The 22628-nt window shown below is 40.3% G+C and overlaps 2 protein-coding genes across 2 annotated transcripts; both read right to left on the bottom strand.

Annotated features, from left to right (window-relative positions):
* Nucleotides 1–821: 821 nt before the first annotated feature.
* Nucleotides 822–15997, bottom strand: prph2a (peripherin 2a (retinal degeneration, slow)). The gene is made up of 3 exons (XM_063055699.1): nt 15355–15997; nt 14927–15173; nt 822–4941 (listed from the first exon to the last, which is right to left on the bottom strand). The coding sequence occupies exons 1-3, from the start codon at nt 15933–15935 to the stop codon at nt 4714–4716; spliced, it is 1056 nt and encodes a 351-aa protein (XP_062911769.1). The 5' UTR covers nt 15936–15997; the 3' UTR covers nt 822–4713.
* On the bottom strand, nt 15066–22394 carry tbcc (tubulin folding cofactor C). Its single transcript, XM_063055700.1, has 2 exons — nt 19529–22394; nt 15066–15173 (listed from the first exon to the last, which is right to left on the bottom strand). Exon 1 carries the CDS (start codon nt 22298–22300, stop codon nt 21257–21259), a length of 1044 nt encoding a protein of 347 aa, XP_062911770.1. The 5' UTR covers nt 22301–22394; the 3' UTR covers nt 15066–15173; nt 19529–21256.
* Between the last annotated feature and the right edge of the window lie 234 nt (nt 22395–22628).

Genomic DNA, 22628 nt, shown 5'->3' with positions numbered 1-22628 from the left:
TTAAAACTGATGTACTTTGTTATTCATAAAACGTCTTGTGAGAACGCGAAGTTTATCACCCAGCATCGATAAAAATCAGAAGACCATTTCCTCTATCCTCTGGATTAACTTTCACTGGTAATGATCTCCATTTTGACATTGTATTTTGATTTTTTTTAGATATAACCATATAACCATCTTTCCAAATGTGTTTTTTCTTCAATTGAACACAAATTTGCACTTTTTATAACAATTTTACAAGTTTATCCACTATAATTTTGAACAGTCCCTTAACTATATAAGAGTTGTGTATGGCATTGAATTTTTCTTCACACATTTGTTTTGAGAGGTTATGATAATATAAGTGACCTTAACTGAAGCTAGATGAGTGCTGCAATTAACTTTTTTGGGGAAGGTTAGAGGGGAAAAGTAATCAGGGCATTTTTTTGTGATCTATATCTGCTGGATGTGTGTGGGGTTTCCAGTTGTGAGGCGATAAAGTTTGACTCTGGTTTTGCCACAGGTTAGTTAACCTACAAATGCTCAGGATCGGGCTCATATTAAAAATAGCTCCATTTAGGCAACCTCAAGCAGCACAGCTTCCATGGAATTTCTTACTATGAGTTCCCCTAAGAAGAGGAAAATTCATGAAGCAAATTTTTAAATAATTAACAGGTTTTTTTTTTGCAAAACTTCCCTGTTCCCTCCTTTTCTGTGCATTTTTCTTGCGTGTTCCTTTTAAGCGATGAAATAACCACAAGTTTTTATTAGATTCATCATATCTTCTATTCACTTATAGTACAGTACTCAAATACATTATTCTTTGGCTACTAGTTTCAAAATAAAAATACATAAGTGGAAAAGAGAGCTGATTTAAGATGAGTGATTTTTTTCTGAGTTAAACATAATGTATAGGGTTAGCATGGAATATAAATTTTAATAACCAGTTACTATTTTGAAGGTTGATCATGGATAATGCCAACCTTTATATTCTTTCAGATACAGCATAGTTCTGTGAAAAAACCTAGCCACCTTGAAACAAAGAATTAATGTTGGATATCTCAATGTACAAAATGCCAAGCCTTTTGTTTGCAACCCCACTATGCTGCTCATAGATACAAAAAATGTTATTTGTGTATTTTTTAATAAAAAGCTATATGGAAAAATTGACAAACAATGAAATGTGGTACCATTAACTGTTATTTTTCCATGTTACTGTTGCTCACAATTCCAGCATTGCCCATTTTTAATGGTTCCTAAATTAAATTGGCAGTTAAAAGTCAACAATATTGTGAGGTCTGCTAGGCTGGAGATGGACGAATTATTCCTTAAAGGATATAAGTAAACCAGGTGGGTTCACATAACAACTGGTAGCTTAAGGTGACTGTTCCTGATGCCATGGTGGAATTTGAACATTTCTCTGGATCATTAGTCCAGAACTTTGCCTGCTCATCCAGAAGTACAATGGCTGGACTATCATGATACAGATTAAAAATTACCCTACAAGAGTACTTTGTAAGCTGCAAGTATACACATAAATGTATACTGATTCAATTTTTAAAATGTTTGCTGCAAATTGGATGCGCAAATTAATCTGCTCCTCTACATTTAATGAATTTTTCAAATGTATTAGGCAGCAGTTTTTAATCCGGAAAAACAGGAGGTGCTTATGCCATACTTATACCTAAACCTTTCTCATTTAATCCTGTTTATTCATTTAATTCATATTTTTGTGGTACGAAACATGTTTTCCCACAATGTATTTTAAAAATGTAATTCTTTGCATTAGTTTTTTGAGATGTTTGATAATATTATTAGATACTACATAAAAAGATCCACTGACCAAATAGAACCATGGAACTTTCTTGTCTTTTATCCCCACAGCTTTGTTCAATGATGCCCAACTCACTTTGCTGTCATATCAATGGCTTATATTAACAGCTCATAACAAAGCAGTACTTAAGTTTAACAAGAAACAGACATTTATAGTGTTGTGTTAAAGAACAAAGATTAAGCTTCTCTAATGAATACATCTAATTTAGAGAACAGCCAGTTGATGGATTTTAAGTTATTGTAGTGCACAAGGATTATTCAATTAAAAATTAGACATTAGCAATTTTATCAATAAAGAATTCTATTTTAACAATGAACTCTGTGAGCTTATCTCCCTGTAATTCGCTATTTTCTGAAGCACTTTATATTATTATAGGACCGGGCAGAACATACACAAATTCAAAGGAAGTTCATGATTTCCTGAGAGTGTAAATAACAAGGTAAATGGACAAGGTAACTAAATCAGATTTTCAAAATGCTTTTGATAACGTGCCACTAGGTTTTCCTATTTATGACTTGGTTGAGGGAGGGTAAAATTGTACTGTGCCTCAGGTTACTGGTAAAATGAGTCATGAGAGTGAGATAGAGAATAGGGATATGTGCAGTAAGGTGAGTGGCTAAGACATAGCAAATGGGACAGAATGTGAGGAAATGTGAAGTTAGCCACTTTGTGTTGAAAAACAGAAAAGCACAACAGTTTTTAAATTGTGAAAGAGGTTGGTACTCCAGTGGTACCTGTGTTTCCTTGCATACTAAATGCAGAAATTAACATGCAGGTCCAAAAAAAAAGTGTTAGCCTTTATTACAAAGTAATTGGAGTACAAAAATAATGCAGCTTTACTGCACTTAGATAGAGGTTTATGGAAACCATAATTGGAACCATGGAATTCACTTCTGAACAATGTGTAAAGGAGGATCATGGACTGTTTCCTGGAATGGAGAATTATCCCATGAAACGTGAAGAAAACTATATTCCTAGAGATACAAAACCATCGAATGTGATTTCATTATTCCAATTATTAATCACATGATCAGCTAGACCTACATTATTCTACAACAATTTTCAGCTTAACAGTCTTTCTAATTTAATGTGCACATATTTCTTTCCTGCCTAATATTTGTCAGTTGATGATAGAACTTTCCGGTATCTTGGTGCCCAACTCCAACTCTGTTGCTTTGCCTATTTGCTTCACTATGTTGCTTTGGACGCCAACTTTGATATATTTCTTTATAAAGTACGAGTCAATTCTTACATCATATTTTTTAAGATTTATTATCTTCAAACAGTTTGAAGTGGAATTGGTTAGTTCAGAAGTGAATTGTAGAAAATGGTAAAATGAAAAATAGACAATTTATGTTTTTAATATACTTGTATCCATAACAATTCTACAGAATATTTGAGGGCATTTAATCTGGCAGAATATGGGACAATGAAAGGATAAAATCCTTTCTTTCCTCTTATATTTATCACAGATTTGCGTGACAATTTAGATGTCATGATGAATTAGTTCGTCTCCTTTGGAAAAGAATTACAAAAGTTAATCCTATAAACTGGCATTAAACGTACTTAGGATTTTATCCTTGAAGCCACTGTAGACAGTTACATCTAAAACTGCTAACATATATTTAAAGTGATCATGAAAGTTTGCTTAATGAAACTTCCTTTAGAAGACATTCCAAATTTCTGTATCTCTGCTAAGAGTTGTTACATTGTCTGTATGGAAATACTTTGCAGAAATATTTAAACTTGTATCCTGTAGAAAATTTAACTACATTTGGACTCTGACCTAAATACAACCCTAATGTTGGCAGCAATACTTATAGCTATCATAATCTCATATCTAATTCGCAAACCATACCATGGTTTAGACTTAGCTGGATGTGAATATGTATATTTATCCAATTTCCCCCGGGATCAATAAAGTATGACTATGACTACTATTTCTTGTACAAAATCACAAAAGACTTTACTTTTGTTTCAAATTAACTGGCCAAACCCATTGGGGATCTGAAAATGGGAGTGTCTTGAATGTTTTAGCAGAAGGCATTTTGAATTGGCTTTAGTTGTGTCTTCTGAAATTGCAGCCAGTATCTTTGAGAGTTTCTGGCCCTTGATAATGGTTCTGCTTGAAGCAACATTGTAGTGCCATCCATACATTCACTTTTCTCATTTGATTTTGTTCTAAGTTTCTAAAGAATGGTTGTTGAAATTAGATTAATGGACAATATTCTTCAACTGAAAGAGCATAGCAAGTATCTGGAATGAGCTGCCAGAAGAAGTGGTCGAAGTGCAACATTTTAGAGGCATTTGGATAGGTACTTGGAAGGTAAGGGTAGTAATGGGCTGAACACAGGCAGCCTGGACTAGCAAGGAGGATGCTGTGGTTAGCATGAGCCAGTTGGGCCAAAGGCCTGTGTCCATGCTGTATTACTTCATGACTCTAATAAGTTAATCTTTTTTTCAAATATGCTTTTTAATGTTTAGCCCTATTTTATAGCAGTTTATATTCTATATAATTTCACACAGCAAATGAGCAATATTAAAGATGTCTGGGATATTTAAAACATGCCTTTATCACATCCTTATTTCCAAATTCAGAGGCAATACACTGTTTGTAGTTAACATTTAATATAGTATAAAGCATTGAAAAAGATTCCTGCTGACTGCATAGTATAATCAATTGTGAAAAAAGAGTTTAACACAATTTGACAGGTCTGGTTTATCTTTCAATGCAAAATACAGAAGAATAAAGTTGTTAACACAATGCTTTACATTTTATACAGTGAAGGGAATTATTTATCTGATCTTGTATTATACCTTTATTCAATTTTCATTTACTTCTCATTCCAGCTTGTTTCTATACCCATGCCTTCTCCTGAACATATTGTTTTGCCATCTCTTCAGCTGACTGTGGCAACAGTCGTATCCTCTTGCTTTTTCTCCTCTTCAGCTGTTGTGGCTACTTGATTAAACTTACCCAGCTCTTTAATGCTTTCCAGCATAGATTTAATTGTTTCCTTCAGGCCTTTCTCCATTAACCAACCCTCACTTTCACAGTCAGGATCTTCAGGGTTTGCAATGCTGTCTAGGGCTGTGTGCAAATACTGCATCCCAACCATCCCTGTTACCTAAAGTAAAGAATATAGAATAGGTTCACTTGTAAATAAACTCAGTCATTCAAAATGAGGGTATTACTCAAGCCTGTAAATGTTTAACAATAGGAAATGAGCTGCCACGGCAGACTCCAAGTAGTGATCATTGCAAACCGAAACTGACCACCTTATCCGAAATCGAGAGTGTGATCTTACAGAGGTATTCTCAGATGGTAGCTACTGTGAGGATTTTTTTTCCTCATTGTAAGATGAGGGGGAAAATCTGGAACTTGAGGGCATAACTTTAACAATTAAATGATTGGCTATTGCAAGTGGAGATGGGGCAGAATTTCTTGAGGATTGTGAACTTCTTGAATCCTCCTTTCTAGAAAGCTGTGGAGGCTAAGGTGTTGAACGGATAGACTAGGGCTGTTGAGGATGATGAGAAGAAGCAAGGAAGTGGAGGTCAAGATCTGATCATCAGGTGGAGAAAGTTGAATGACCTGATGATCCTCTTGCCTCATCATTGGTTATACAATGGCAAATCACAAGAAAGTAGGAGCAGAAATAAGCTACCTGACGTCCAAGCCTATCCCACCATTCAAGATGATCTGCCCCAAGACTGCACTACCAGTTCCCATAAACCTTCAGTTCTATGATCTTTCAAAAATATCCCTGTCTAAGTAGCTGCAGTAATCCAATCTCCACAACTCTCCAGGGTTCAAAACTTCACAGATATACCACTGTTATGAGAGATTATTTTCCTTGGGTATGACCACCCTCGTGGATTGAATGGCTCTGTTCGGCCAAGAAGACTTGCTAGCTGGTGTGTTAGCAGAATACGACATCCTCATATCGAGTCAGCCAAGCCTCTAGTTATTCTGGACATTATTATGATTAATAGGACAGCTTATTAGGTGAACATTTACATGATGCTGGAAGGCTCACCTGGCTCTTTAAACCTTTACTCTAAATTTTCAGTTTTGGCTGGACAAATAATGGCAAACATACAAATACTCTATGCTAGTGCCAATCTCACCAACAGATGTCCTGAGCACAAGCAAGTCTCTCTACTCTGGATTAAACTAAATGTGGAAATGTTTATTCTTGGTGTACAAAAGAAGCATGCCCTAATGATTTTCTCACTGACTGGGTTCTAGCCTTCTTGATGCAGCATCCATCATCATCCCCCATCACCCAGGCCATGTTCTCTTCACACTACTGCCATCAGGAAGAAGGTGCAGAAGCCTCAGGATCCACACCAGCAGGTTCAGGAATATGTATTACTCCTCAACCATCAGGCTCTTGAACCAGGGTGCATAACTTCACTTGACCCAACAATGAACTGCTCTCACAACCTTTGGACTCGGTCTCAAGGACACTTCATCTCATGTTCTTGATATTTATTGCTTATTCATTATTATTAATTTTCTTTCGTATTTGCACAGTTTTTTGTCCTTTGCATATTGGTTGTTTGTACTATTGGGTGTGACCTTTCATTATTTCTATTATGTTTTTTTTGGATTTGCTGAGTCTGCCTGCAAGAAAACAAATCTTTCTTCAGGGGGAGAAAAAGGAGGAAATTGTGATAGATGGAGGTGAAATTTAATCAAAGGAATTAAAACTAAGAAACTGAGGTGGATTCTTCCTATTGATCTGAGATAATAGGAGTGGAGATGTTTTAAGAAAATATTTTTAAAATGATGGTGATCTGAAATTCACAGTGGTAATTCAATTCTTTGCCCATTCTAAAAGTATCTGGGTGTGCTCTTGATTTGGGTGTGGACTGAGAAACATAACATAGATTCCATCTAAATGGCTATATGAATAAGCAAGGTTGACGGGCAAAATGGTTGACTCCTTTGCCATATTTAGGATTTTAAGATTAATGGTTTTCTCTTTGTTGATATCTCAGCTGACCAAGAATTTTTTTAATTAACTGAATTTGAGACTTTAACTTGTACTGTTCACTAACTGTTATTTGTATTGATTGCAGTTTCAATCCGACTTTTACATGGTCACATAGACCTGTTTTATTATGAGCTACCCGCATATCAGAACAACAAAATCTGCCATTGGACTGCAAAACAGAAACTCTTTTAAATGCAGGCGTCCGTATTTTGGGACAATCACAATAGTGGACTATCCAAGTGTTACACTCAATGGCCACTTTATCGGGTACACCTGTTTGTTAATACAATTATATAATCAGCCATCCTGTGACAGCAACTCAATGCAGAAAAGTGTGCAGACACAGTCAAGAGGTTCAGTTGTTGTTCAGACCAAACATCAGAATGGGGAAGGAATGTGATCTAAGTGACTTCCACCATGGAATGATCATTACTGCCAGACAGTTGGAGTATCTCAGAAAGTGCTGACCTTCTGGGATTTTCATACACAGCAAGTAGTCTCTCGAGAAAAATGCAAAAACCAACAACAAAAAAAAAGCATCCAGCAAATGGCAGTTCTGTGGGCAAAAATGCCTTGTTAATGAGAGTGGTCAGAGGAGAAAGGCCAAACTGGTTTAAGTGACAGGAAGGCAACAATAACTCCAATAATCATGCATTATAACAGTGATATACAAAAGCCAAGTAGGCAGAGGGGGTGGGGTGCCTCTGATGGTTTAAAAAAAAGTGAAATCAAATCCTTAGAAAGTAGTGATTTACAATCAGAAAATGTAGAATCCTTGTGGGTAGAGTTAAGAAACTGCAAGCATAAAACTTCCTGATGGAAGTTATATACAGGCCTCTGAACAGTAGCCAAGGTATGGGCTACAAATTACTACAGGATATAGAAAAGACAGGTAAAAAGGGCAATGTTGTGATAATTATGGGGGAGTTTCAACATGCAGGTAGATTGCGAAAATTAGGTTGTTGCTGGATTCTAAGAGAGGGAATTCGTAGAATGCCTGAGATAAAGCTTTTTAGAGTAGCTTGTGGTTGAGCCCACTAGAAGAATGGCAAATCTGGGTTGGGTGTTATGTAATAACCCAGATTTGATTAGAGAGCTTAAGGTAAAGGAACCCTTAATGTGATAGAATTCACGCTGCAGTTTGAGAAGTAGAAACTAAAATCGGATGTATCAGTATTACAGTGCAGAAAATAGAACTGCAGGCATGAGAGAGGAGATGTCCAAAGTTGATTGGAAGGGGATACTAAGAGGAATGGCTGGATTTTCTGTGTGCAATTTGGAAGGTGCAGGAAAGGTATATCCCAAAGATGAAGAAGTATTCTAAAGGGAGGATGAGGCAACCATGACTGACAAGTGAAGTCAAAGACGGTATAAATGCAACATAGAGGGCATATAATACAGTAAAGCTAAATGGGAAGGTAGAGGATTGGGAAGTTTTAAAAAACCAACTAAAATAATCTATAAGGAACGAAAAGGTGAAATATGCAGGTAAGCTAGCCAATAATATAAATGAGGATACAAAAAATATTTTCAGATATATAAAGGGTAAAAGAGGTAAGAGTGGATATAGGACCACTGGAAAATTACTCTGGAGATGTAGTAATGGGGACAAAGAAATGGCAGACAAATGTAATAAGTATTTTGCATCAGTCTTCACTGAGGAAGGCACTAGCAGTATGCCAGAAATGCTTGAGTATCGGGGGAAAGAAGTGAGTTTTACTGCTCTTACTACGGATAAGGTGCTTTGGAAGATGAAAAGTCTGAAATAGGTAAGTCACCTGCATTAGATGGACAGCACCCCAGGATTCTGAAAAACCTAGCGGAAGAGAATGTGGAGGCATTAGTAATGATCTTTCAAGAATCACTAGTTTCTGGAATGGTTCACAAAAATTATCCCAGAAATGAAAGGGTTAACATATGATAAGCATTTGATGGCTCTGGGCCTGTATCCACTGGAGTTTAAAAGAATGAACAGGGATCTCATTGAAACCTATTGAATACGGAAAGGCCTAGATAAAGTGGATATGGAGAGGATGTTTCCTATAGTGGGGGAGTCTAGTACCAGAGGGCACAGCCTCAGAATAGAATAAAAGGGCATCCATTGCCACAGATGTCTGTGCAGGCCAAGCCATTGGGTATATTTAAAGCGGTGGTAAGTTCTTGATTAATCAAGTCATGAAAAGTTATGGGGAGAAAGCAAGAGAATGGGTTGAAAGGGATAATAAATCGGCCCTGATGAAATGGTGGAGCAGACTAGATGGGTCAAAAGGCCTAATACTGCTCCTAACACTTATGGATGGGGTACAGCAGCAGAAGACCATGATGGTGGCCACTTTATTAGGTACAGGTGGTTCCCAATAATATGGCCCCTGAGTGGATATGTCTGCAGCATACAATTATATAAGTCCTTTTGCTGACCTATGCAAACCCTCTGGTATTGTTAGAAGCTTGGTAGCCTGTTTTGCTCCCAACAAAGTCCTAGAAACAGCATTGATTTAATGGCCAGGTAATGAACTAGGCTGACAACCCAACCACCACCCACTGGTCACTGTTTAGTTCTGCCATGAGATGAGTTACCAAAAAATGGTGACACCTGAGTGCAACCCCTCCCTCCCCCCCCCCCGCCCCCGCGACTTCCCCTGAGCTCAACAGGCTAATCCCATAGCTAGTTCTATGTTGTTTAATCATTTGAGATTGGGGAGGTCATGAAACTGCCTTTGTGGGTAATGTTGTTTCACAGACCAGGTGACAATTTGTGGCTCATTCCTTTATTGAAGAGAACTGGCCTCATCACTGCCATAATGGGCACCCAACCCATGATCGTAGATGGAGACGGAGGTCCTGACCCTAAACAGATAGAGACCTCTTACCACTCAGCTGTCCAGTTCTGCAGAAAAATCTTAATCAAACTAGGTTTCAAGTGAGAGGAGCAGCATGGTGAAGCATGGGTTTCATGGGTGAAGGTGGTTAGCTCTGTAACTGGGAAACCACCTTTGCTCTGCCACCTTCCAAATGGAAACCAGAATAATTATGGTAGTTATTACGGCCATAACAACCAGACAATATGTTGGACAATCTAGCCAACTCTCCTTCAGTAGTTCAAGTTGAGGGCCAGATTTTAACTAGGACCTGAGTGAAAATATTCACATGGCATTGGATTTGTGAAGGTGATGGGGAAGGAGAAGATTTAGTCAAACCGCACATCTAAATGTAGGCATTGCCAAATGTGCAATATTTTCTCAATTCTTCTGGATTTTACCAGTCTGTGTTTTATGCTCAATTTTGTGGACTGACAATTAGAACATAGAACATAGAAACTCTGTTGCTCATTACAGGCCCTTGGGCCCACAATGTTGTGCTGACCATGTAACCTACTCTAGCAGCTGCCTAGAATTTCCCTACCGCATAGCCATATATTTTTCTAAACTCCATTTACCTATCTAAGAGTCTCTTAAAAGACCCTATTGTATCCGCCTCTACCACCTTCACTGGCAGTGCATTCCACGCATCCACCACTCTCTGTGTGGAAAAACTTAACCTCTGACGTTTCCCTTTTACCTACTTCCAAGCACCTTAAAACTATGCCACCTCATGTTAGCCATTTCAGCCCTTGGAAAAACCCTCCAGCTATCCACACGATCCATGCCTCTCATAATCTTGGACACCTCTATCAGGTCATCTCTCATCCTCCATTGCTCCAAGGAGAGAAAGCGAAATTCACTCAACCTATTCTCATAAGGCATGCTCTCCAATCCAGACAACATTCTTGTAAATCTCCTCAGCACTCTCTCTATAGCATCCACATCCTTCCTGTAATGAGGTGACCAGAACTGAACACAGTACTCCAAGTGCTTCTCTGAACTAAGGTCTTACATAGCTGTAACATTACCTCACGGCCCTTGTACTCAGTCCCACGGCTGATGAAGACCAACACAGCATATGCCTTCTTAACAACACTCTCAGCCTGTTTAGCAGCTTTGAGCTATGCAGCTTTGAGTTTGTGTGGCATAGCCTGAGAATGGACGTGCGTAATTGGAGTGCAGTCTTTGCTGAGTGCCCATAGGTGAAAATTAACTCTCATGTTTGGCCGCCATTGGTGCCTTTTTGAGATCTCTGAGCGACAGTTTGACCATGTCAATGTAGATCTGGTTGGTCCTCTTCCCCCCCTCCCACAGTTTCACGCATCTCCTTTCCACAGTGGACCGTGCCACCACGATGTCCAAAGGTTGTCCCTCTAGCATCGACAACAGCCACAGACATGGCTCAGCTGGGTTACTCAGTTTGGCACCCCATCTGATATTTTCTCTGACCGCAACCCCCAATTAATATCAGACCTCTGAGCTGCTCTGAGGGCTTCCCTGATGGATGAGTGTTGGCATGATCATCTCCCATGGATCCTGCTGGGGCTCAGAACAGCTCCAAAAGAGGACCCGCAGACATCTGTGGCTGAGTTAGTATTTGAGTTACCATTAGAAACATACAAACACAGAAAACCTACAGCACAATACAGGCCCTTTGGCCCACAAAGCTCTGCTGAACACATCCTTACCTTAGAACTACCTAAGCTTACCCATTGCCCTCTATTTTTCTAAGCTCCATGTACCCATCCAGGAGTCTCTTCAAAGACTCTATCGTTTCTGCCTCACACCACTGCCCCCAGCAGCCCATTCCATGCACTCACCACTCTCTGCGTAAAAAAAAACCTACCCCTGACATCTCCTCTGTACCTACGAAGCTTTCTTAATGCTGCATTGAAGTATTGCTAGATTATATGCTTTAATACAGAAATCAATCTAATCTTACTCTGAGGCAACACTTGAACAGAAAGCACTGCAAACATTTTACCACAGCCTGAATCTTTAAAGCAACTGTAAATTAAGTGATCCATCTAAGCCCACAAATGTAGGCCAAAAAATGGTGGATCGCTATTTATTTTAGTGCTGCCTCATACCACTTGCTCATATTAAGTATAGTAGAATAATCTCCGTTTTAAGATACCTCTGTCAACTTGTGAACTTGTGTGTTCTTAAATAGTAGGGGATATATTCATAACATTTTTGATTAAATTAAAAATAAGTCATTGTTTTAGATTTTGCCTGGATAAGGAAAGGAAAGGTACGTTGCACCCGGATTTTCTCCGGTTAGCTGACAATTTCCCTCCGCACCTCTCTGACATAGTGGGGAACTGCGTACGAGGCAAGTTACAGCAGTGGTTTGCCATTGCCTTCTGCTGGGTGAGATTCCAAAGAGATCACCAGTTTGTAACCCAGCACGGATGGAAAGCGTACAGGGGAGCTGGCTGGAACTCGGGACCTTTCATCCCGAAGTCCGATGCTGATGCCACTACGCCACCAGCTGGGTCGCCCAGATAAGAGGTCACTAAAATAAAGAATGCCTGGGGACTTTGGGAAGATCTGAAATTCTACAACACATGTAATTGAATTTCATAGTTAAGGAGACAGATGAGCATAACCTTCACAACTCTCTCCACCACACATCACCACTGTGTTAGTACACAGGTTTAATTTCTAACATGTTTGCCCCTCAAGTGGAAATACACTTTGGTGTGAAACAAAAGCTGGAAAAAAAACAATTTTACATAAAAGACTAGTTTGTGTTTTACTGCAAATAAGTGTGAATCTGAACTTGTGAAAAGATACTGCATGGCCCTCAGTCTGCATTACACTAAAACCAGTCTTATTTGTGGATATCTAGTATAGGTCTAGGGATGTGATATTTACAAATACATTCTGGATAAGAACTTACTGCAAAAAGAAATTCCCATTGTTTCTAGTTTTCTGCCGATTTCCTAATCTGGTACCCGGGACTTATCACTGCAAATGGTTTCATGTTTACATAGAAACATAGAAACATAGAAAATAGGTGCAGGAGTAGGCCATTCGGCCCTTCGAGCCTGCACCGCCATTTATTATGATCATGGCTGATCATCCAACTCAGAACCCAGCCTTCCCTCCATACCCCGTGACCCCTGTAGCCACAAGGGCCATATCTAACTTCCTTTTAAACATAGCTAATGAACTGGCCTCAACAGTTTGCTGTGGCAGAGAATTCCACAGATTCACCACTCTCTGTGTGAAGAAGTTTTTCCTAACCTCGGTCCTAAAAGGCTTCCCCTCTATCCTCAAACTGTGACCCCTCGTTCTAGACCTCCCCAACATCGGGAACAATCTTCCCGCATCTAGCCTGTCCAATCCCTTTAGGATCTTATACGTTTCAATCAGATCCCCCCTCAATCTTCTAAATTCCAACGAGTACAAGCCCAGTTCATCCAGTCTTTCTTCATATGAAAGACCTGCCATCCCAGGAATCAATCTGGTGAACCTTCTTTGTACTCCCTCTATGGCAAGGATGTCTTTCCTCAGATTAGGGGACCAAAACTGCACACAATACTCCAAGTGTGGTCTCACCAAGGCCTTGTACAACTGCAGTAGTACCTCCCTGCTCCTGTACTCGAATCCTCTCGCTATAAATGCCAGCATACCGTTCGCCTTTTTCACCGCCTGCTGTACCTGCATGCCCACTTTCAATGACTGGTGTATAATGACACCCAGGTCTCGTTGCACCTCCCCTTTTCCTAATCGGCCACCATTCAGATAATAATCTGTTTTCCTATTTTTGCCACCAAAGTGGATTTACTGAAACACTCATGATTATGGACAATTTAGCAAGTGCTCCAACCCATCATTAAACGAGAAGATCAATAATTTCATTAGAGATAGATGTCTATAAGACTTTAATTGGTGATGTTGCAGATTTATCAAATTAATACTTGGAATGCATTTTTTCCATAGAATCTAAAGCTACATGAGAGGCCAAAATTAGGTCAGAAATTGATGAAAAGGAGTCCAACAATAATTTCATAGTTATTGCATTTAATTTGGGCTCCTAATAGCTGTGAATCCCAGTCCAGACAATGCTGATTAAAATTCATTTGGATGTCTGTTGTGTGGATGTGAATCAGGAGGTGTGAAGGTTGTATGTGGTTTCAAAGAAAGCATTATCCATACATGGTTAATATGGAGATGTCCTTTGATAAAATGTTGGGCCAGCAGACCTTTCCACCGAAAGCATCTCCATATGATGCCTGCTGTGCTTTGTTTTGTCGCATAAAGAAAGTGTTTTGTATCTACCAGTAATTTTCTCTGGTAACTTCATTGTCACAACAACAGCCATCATCACAGGTACGAGACCCAAGTGATCTCTCTTCAAATCTGCAGCGCTCTGTTATCCTTTGGTTATTACTAAAGAGATTCTGTCTGTCCTATTCATTTAAATTAACCTGTAAAACTTCATAAAAATTGAAAATGCTGGAAGTACCCAGCAAGCTAGAAAACAGGTGGAGAGAAAATCTGAATTAAGTGTTTTGGATTAATGACGATGTGTTAATTCATTAAACGTTTGTATTACTTTATGGTTTAAAATTGATCAGGCTTTAAGATGGAATATTTATTTAGGAAAGCAAATTTCTTTCTCCGGTGTGACAGTAGAAATGTACTATATGTTGCAAAATCACTACCTAGTCTAAAGTAAAACTCAATTTACTAGTGAGAGGTTATTAGCCTGAAATATCAACTCTGTAGTTCTTTCTCTTCCCCCCTCCCCACCCCAAGTTGTCCGACTCGACCTTTCAGCAAATATGTTTTCCCTGTCTCTTTCAGACATTTTGCCGAGGAAGTGATTATTAAACTTCACGAAGGGGTGGTTAAGGTCGTCGTTTATGTGGAGAGTGAAAATACAGAGCGTAAAATATTTTCATTCACGACGAATCTCTAGGGTATACACAAGATCTGACCGGCAGAAGATTGTAGTGCTGCGATAAATATTTAAGTACTGTATTCATGCAGTCAGTGTCCTTGTGTATTATATCTTACACAGACCCAAAGTCAATTGATTTCCTGAAGATACCAATATTTACAATCAAAAGAGCGTAACAAGTATACTCTAAATTCTAACATGTTTGCCCCCTTGGTGGAAACTCACTTTGGTGTAAAACAGATAGCCACTGTAGCAACCAAGCTTAATGAAAAGTTCCTTTGATAAAGAATTTTCTTCCAGATTTACAATAAGTAAACTTCCATAGCCCTCTTACCTCCAGTACCCAACCAAATAAGACGAGAGCTCCAATTGAGTGCATCATATTGGCATAGTAATTGAGCAGTGCTTGCTTGCATCCTCGTGTCCACAAGTTCAGCTCTTCTGACCGGAATTCGTAGCTGTAATGGGCTGAATTATTGGTGATCTGCTGCTGGATACAGGGTCGAGGGGAAGCCGGATTGCAGCAACTGAATGGGACCCCGTCCACCAGATACTTCCCTTCAACGTTGCTCTTTATACGGCTGCAGGAAGAGAAGACACGTAATTGAGGATTTTGGGGCTGAAAGCTCAAATTACGCGGTGAGGCATGCCTCATAAGTGATGAACCACGGGCCAGGGTTTGGAGTTAGATCTAACATAGCTACTGTGCAAGGTTCAAATGCTCTCGTCCCAATTTCCTATGTATGCGCTACTTTTACTTACTCTTTCACCTCCTTGGAGCTGAAGTCCAGGTATCTGTTGCTGATCCACTGGATTTCAAACCAGTCACGGAAGCCGTTGCTTCCGCAGCAGCGGAAATCTATCTGCAGCTGGTCGATGGTTTTCTTCATGAAGCACCTGCCCGGGGTGTCGGTATCCCTGTAGAATTTCATGCCGTTCTTTAGCCCTTTGGCTAGAGTGTCTTCCAGGTAAATCCTCATCAGGAAGCACAACAACACGGTGATGAAGGTCAAAAAAGCGAAAAACAAAAAGAACGCCAGGTAGAACTTGAGCACCGATTTCCATCGGGCGTATTTAGCCGGATCGAGTGAGTCGTAGCAAAACTTGCCCCCAAAGCAGTTGATGGCGCAGGCCGTAAGACCCACCAGTATCAGGGAGTTGGGCACCAAATGGCTCTCCTCGTTGTCCATTAGCTCGCTCCGTTTCCTGAGCTCGATCTTGAGGAACAAGCCCATTCCAAAGATGACGATTCCGACTATGACACAGAACCAGTTCAGCAGCCACAGACCCTGGGCCAATTTCACCCTTTTCTGCACGTTGAACTTGATTTTCAGAATGGCCATTTTTCTTTTCCGCTGAGTTCCAATGTTAAGGTTGAGCTTTCAACGAATTAGAAAGATTTGCGCACTGGTACAGAAAGAGCGGGAAACAGTGCGACTGAAATTGACTCTGCTGTAGGTCCCTCCATCCCGACCAGCCGAAAAGCAAAGCTGCAGCTGATTCCAGGACACTCTGAAGTCGAAGGGTTTTCCAATTTACCAAGCCAGATTTTTTTTGAAAAAAAGTAATTGTCCGCGACTGCAGCTAACGTTGCCAGAGCTTCCCCCAGCAAGGGAGGTGGTTCTTCCAGAATCTATCTGAGAAAATCTGAAGCTGCAAGACGTCACCTTAATGCCAGTAATAGGTATTATCACTAATCATTTAGAGAAAGCCTTGCCCCAGATCAGCTATGAGAGTAATCCGCCCTTTTAGGGAGTAATTACTTTGCCCTCAAGTTGTCAGCGATTGCACCTTACCTCGGAAAGTTTCCGTGCATTTAAAAAGTCGAGTAAGAGTATTCAGTAAAACTTCACTCAAGGAGGCGATGGCTGTATTTGATTTGTTTGCCGTTATCTCTTTGCTAAATCTGTATCTAATCACCGCCGTGTTGTGCCGTGTTTTCTGCAGCATGTTTACTGGTAAAATAGAACGAACACAAAGCAGGTTCGATTTAATAAACTAAGTAAGCTTCAATGTAGGTCAAAGCCTGGAACGAGCATTGGGATAAAAGGAGCTGCGTAAGGAAATACAATATACTGCAAAACCGAGTCACGCAGAGAGTAGGACAATGCCAAAGGTTTGGCCATGGAGGTGGGCATTTTAAATGAAGAACTGGTGTAAATTCTGGTGTTTGGGACCTTGGCAACTAGAAATGATGTCAATAGTGGGATTACAAATTTTGCTGGTGCTCGTAAATACAAAAATACTGATGCAGAAGGCTTCAGGTCTGGAAAATATGCCACGGAAAGGGAAGGGCAGGAGCATGGAAAGATTTGAATATTAAGGCACACATTTTAAAGAAATTGCTAAGTGGGACATCAACGTAGGAAAACAACCATACGGAAATGGGTAGTGAACTGGGACAAGAGCACTGGATTTTGGGCTGATCTTGAGTGGACGAAGTCATCAGAAAATGTGTTAGAATAATCACATCTAGGGGTGAAAACAAGCACAGATTAGGATTTCAGAACTAGGAGGGACGAAATGGAAAATAAATTAACAATGTCACGGGGGGGGGGTGGAGATAAGCAGTTGTGACCCTATCTTATTTTTATAAATGGTCCAAAGCTCAAGTTGTGGTCGAGGGTGATCCTAAGGTTATGTACTGTTCAGTGCACGTTAAGATATGAAATGGGTCATCAGCAGTCCACAGAACATAGTCTGTGGGGATATTTGAAACCATTTTAGCCAGCTTAATGGTTACTTGGAAGAACTATACTAGAGAGCGGAGAGGAAAAGAGAAAGGTGCACCGGATATTGTCAGTGTACTTGAGGACATTGATGTTGCTTGCAAATAAAACTTCCCACGGGCCATATATAGGAATGGATAGACCACTGGAGAACACTCGAGAACAGAACAGATGTGAGAGTAAAACCATAAAGATATGTTACACATCAGAAAGAGGAGCCAGGTATTGATTTTGGACGGTGAGTAGATTCGGTAGGAGGAGAGGAAGATTCACTAAACAAATGCCAGTCAGTGGTTAAACCAGATGATGTTCAAGTCTCAGCCCCTTGGATGTAAACGTATAGAGATGAGGCCGGTACTGGAAACAGATCGGACTGTTAGTCGATTAAAAAAACAGCTACGGTTAATTATTGCACCTCCTGAATACATCTTCAGATTTCATGCTACCCTTCCCCGTTTCCTGTCCTCTTCCACTCTCTTCAGCTTCCCGGTGGATCGCAAACGCTGGTACTTGCAGGACAGGGAGGTAACAGTTGGTTTCATTGCTGTGTCTGGAGCTTTTATTTATTTTACAGGCTGTTGGCTAAGGAGAGTTCGCAACCCGACTCGCCTACAAATATATATTTTTTAACACTCTGCATTCACTTCCCATTAAAATGTTATTGTATTAATTTCTGATTGCGTCAATTGCTGTCATGAAACAGCAGCTCTGAGTGAGAACTGTATTAGCAAAGTTTGAGGCGCAGTATTTGGAGAGGAAAGATTGGATAGCTTAAAACTTGCAAATGCAAGTAACTTGAGATGAAGCTTGTTCCACAGGTTGACACAGGAAAGATTTGGGTGGGAAGGAAAGGCGCTGGCAATCAAGAGATCAGAAATCATCCTAGCTGTAATTGGGATGGAAGGAATGATGACAGTGTGATGATTTTATAGATTTGAGGAGTATTTATAGAGGGAGGAAAAAGTGCTTGAACTCTGTCTAATGTGATTTAAAATGTATTTAATTGCATGTTTTATTTACAGAAATTGTACATTGGGCAGATTCTAAATTCTCAGAGACTTCATCTGAAATTATTTCCAACTTGTTTTCTTTCAAAGGTGGTGATTCAAATGTAGGGTTTCAACTCAAAATGTTGATAATCCTTTTGCCTCTGTAGATGCTGCCTGATTTTAATTTCTCCAGAAATTTGTTTTAACATGCTCTAGCTCAGACTGAAAGAATCTGCAGGGAGATACCTGGAAATTAGAACTGGCTGAATTATTTTTGTGGGACTGTTGTGGGCTACTGAGGTAGAACGTAACCCTGTGTTGTTGCAGCTGCTCTGTGAATCCAGACCACAAGGAATTACACAGGTTATTTGTGCTAAAAACGTGCACCCCTTCTGCATAATACTCTCGAACTATTAGCACTGAGATGTTGAAATTAACCTTCGGAAGATTTACAATCACATAAAACTACTCCACAGTAGGGCCCATATTCAGCTGGAGCCCCTTCATATTAATAAGCCACCTTGAAATAACCTCAAAACTCATTAATGAGTAAAATTTATGGAACCCACATTTAACAACATGTGGGAACAACTTCACCTCACAGAGACAGCACAGTGAAGATACAACCCGGTTCCAGAAGGCAGTTCAGATCAACTTGTTAAGAGTAATTATGGATAGGTGTTAAGTGCTGCTCTTGCCTGTAATATACACATTGAATAAATCAACTTCTTCTCAGTCTGGCAGACCAACTTTGTCAACTTGTGAATTATCATTGAAGTTCTGAACAATATGTTCCAAATTTGATTGAACATTATGTCACTTTGTAAATAAGTACCATTGTTTGTGGTGAAATTCTTGATGTGATTCAGTGGGAAGTGTATTGTTTTCTTTATGGCTACAGTACCTTTATTTGATTGTCAACTATTAAAAATTATTCTGGAGGACAAGTAAATGAACTGTCAAGGTCTTCAAATGAATGAAATAATGTTTTATTATTTCATTAACCATCATAGCAAATGGCTATTTTCAAAACAGACAGTACATGTTGCATTTTTATTAAACAAGGCTTACTCCATGTAACACCGTGTTGACAAGAACATTCTTGTTCAAGGCCAGCTCAAATGACATGAGAAATTCTTTCACCTGTTCTTATTTACTCTACAAGGTTTATACAAAATCTAGCAGCTTCTATATGAAATATAAAACCAAAATACTTACAGCACTTACATTTACTCATATCAACTCCTCCAATCATTGCATTGTGGACTGTGAGCTCGGAATAAATCTATATCAAGACAACAAAGTTGCATGAGTTTAACAGACAGTAAAGAGGCATTCCTTACACTCATATTCATAACAAGTAATTCTTCCAACCAGTATCTGAAATACTTTTAACGGAAAAAAAGATGCTGTTGCCCAGATGGGACATCTTTCCTGTTTTGATCCCAAATCACTAAAGAAAGTTACCTATCCACACCTCCACTGTGACTGATTTAAAGAAATGCATTGTATGCATATTTATGTTCCTGTCAGCATACGAGACCAAGACAGATAAAAGATTGAAGGTAATATTTTGTACAATTAAAATTACCACTAATTAATTTTGATGCAAAATTATTTTGACATTGGTGCTTCAGGTTTATATTATGTATTTATACCATTGACAGTGTAGAAATCTTCTTGGGCTAAGTTTAATGTTCCTCTCCTCCAACTTGCACTTACTGTGGCTTACAACCTGGCTAGATAGGTTCAATATAGACCACACTTTACTTTGTTCAATAGAGCACTTTAAGTGTGCTGACCAGTGTATCACCGTCCGGTATGGGAATTGCAAGGCATCTGACCACAAGTCCCTACAAAGGATTGAGAGAACTGCTGAGGGGAATATCACAGTCTCTCTTTCACCAAATAGTGTTAGTTATGAGGAGTGCTCCGTATGCAGGGCCCTTAGCATTGTCAATGATCCATCTGGCAGGAGGTACTGCAGCATTAGAACAAGGACTGTTAAGTTGGGAAACAGCTTCTTCCCCCAGGCTGTGAGACTACTGAACTCCCTGTCAGCACCCAGGTCTCATCACATATGAAGTGCCAGTACTGTTAACTTTTTAAACTTGCGTCATAAACGCACCTTGTTATTTGCTAATTTGTGACAATATTGCTTGTGTTTGAGTTATATTTACAGTGTTGTGCACCTTGGTCTGGAGGAACACAGTTTCATTTGGTTGTATATGGCTAAGTGACAATAAACTTGAAAATGAAACAAACAATAAATTGACTTAAGACAACTGTAATTCCATTACGAATTCTATCTGGAAAGCAGGGAATTTGAACTGAGCATGGCCTGTCAGCTACCACACCATTACTGCCATCATAGCTAAAGATAACTACTACTTTAAAAATACATTTCAAATGCTGTTAACATTCCCCAGTTTAATAGGGCAGTAGACCACCATTATTTTGGATGTTTTCCCAATGTTAAAGCACAAAATTAGTAGTACACTGTTTACAATTAAAGGCCAATGGAAGTTCAATTTCAAGCCTATGGATTTTATTAGTTGTTATTTAAAAACAAACCAAGCCAGTTCAAGATTGTTCTTTTTTTATTTTATCCGTTAATCTTATGCATTCTGAAATGTGTTTTAACTTTGTTTCAATTGAAATCTACTTCAACAATAAAACATTTTCAAATTGAAGTGCAAACACTGAGAACAAAACACTGACAAAGGTACAGTGGATGAAACATTCTCACATACAGAAAATAGCATGCCAACTATTCAAGATCACATTTAACCCACAATATTTTTTAAATAAAATTGGCCAAAAAAATTAAATAGCGGATTTTCCGTCACAAGGCTTATTTTGCATTTATTCAAGTACACGGCAGAAATCAAGTATCAATTCCTGCGATTGGTCAATGAACACCAACTTTGGGCATAATAGGCACAATCAAGGAGCTAAGATTTCATCCCAATCAGTTATTCGAGATTCCTCCGGCAAAATACTCCAGTTAGGAGAATGATCAGACGCAAGCCAGTTGAAATCGTCAATAGCGTTCCAATTGTTCTTTGTTCTGTCTAACCCTGCCTGTTCAAAATCTCTGTCGATGCCTTCATACGTCCAGTTAAACGGTGCAAAAGAAACTCCAGTGCAATCTTCTACGATGGCTCTGCTGGTTACATGCAGATACACCTTTGCATCCTTAGTGTTGTGGGTTCGCAGTTGCTGGCATGCGAAAGCGAATGTACAGCCGGCAGATTGGTCAATAAACACAGAGGTCGAGACAGGTCCGCACAACACCTTGGAATTGGTGACATTCTTGATGTGCAGGGTGTTGGGCGAGCCGAGGAGCTTAACTACGCAGTTGGACAGCCTGGTTAAAAGCACGTCCTTGCCGCTGATCTCCTCTGCCAAGCGGACCAGTACCTGCGAGTCAGCGTCCGAGTAGCCGCAGAGGTTTTGCTCGATCAACCTGGGCTGGCTGGTGCTCCCGTCACAAGGGGAGGAGGGTTTGGCCTCCCTGGGGCCGACGTTTTCTTTTTTGCGCGATTTGAATGCGAACTTCTTCTTGGGCAGGCACTCCTCCCGCTTCTCCACCACCGCCGCCTGCAACTTCTGCAAGGCGGTCTGGGCCTGGCGCAGCTCGTAGGCCGACAGGAACATCATGCTGTCGTTGACGAACTTCTGCAGCCGCTGTATCTTCTGGGCGATTTCCTCGAAGCTGTGGGCGAGTGCCGCGCTGTCGGCGCCCTCGCAGCCCGCCAGCAGCGCCTCTATTGACGACCTCTCCTCCGAGAAGGCCGCGCTGAAGAAGTTGGACTTCTCCTCCTTCACCGCCATCACGTCTTTGGCCAGCTTCCTCCGCTCCACGCCCTGCTGCCGCTCCTGGTCCCGTCGCTGCAGGGTCTCCACCATCCTCTCCTTCCGCCGGTCATACTCGGGGATTTCTTCCGCTAACTGCTCCGGCTTCTCACTCTCCCCCACCAGCGCCATTTGGGATCCTTGACTCCCGCTGCAGCAACGTTTATTGGTCCGATTGTCAGCCGGCGCCTCCTCGTATTGGTAATTCTGATTGGACTGCCTCTCGGGTTCAAAGGGATGTGGGTGGAGAGCTCCCGTCCGCTGTCGACAAATTCCTATTCCCTTTATCCCGCGCTGCTCGCTTTTCCCTCCTGCCCAAGATCCACAAACCTGTCCTGACTGTCCGGGTGGGCCTGTTGTCTCCGCCTGCCCCACTCAACTTGTGTCCTCGTACCTCGACTCCACTCTATTGCCCTTGGTTTGGTTCAGTCCAATCCCAGCTACGTCCTGGACAATTCAC

The sequence above is a fragment of the Mobula hypostoma genome, chromosome 8, assembly GCF_963921235.1.
Source record: "Mobula hypostoma chromosome 8, sMobHyp1.1, whole genome shotgun sequence".
NCBI classification, from domain to species: domain Eukaryota; kingdom Metazoa; phylum Chordata; class Chondrichthyes; order Myliobatiformes; family Myliobatidae; genus Mobula; species Mobula hypostoma.
The sequence above is the reverse complement of the archived record's forward strand: the minus strand, read 5'-3'. Positions and strand labels throughout refer to the sequence as shown.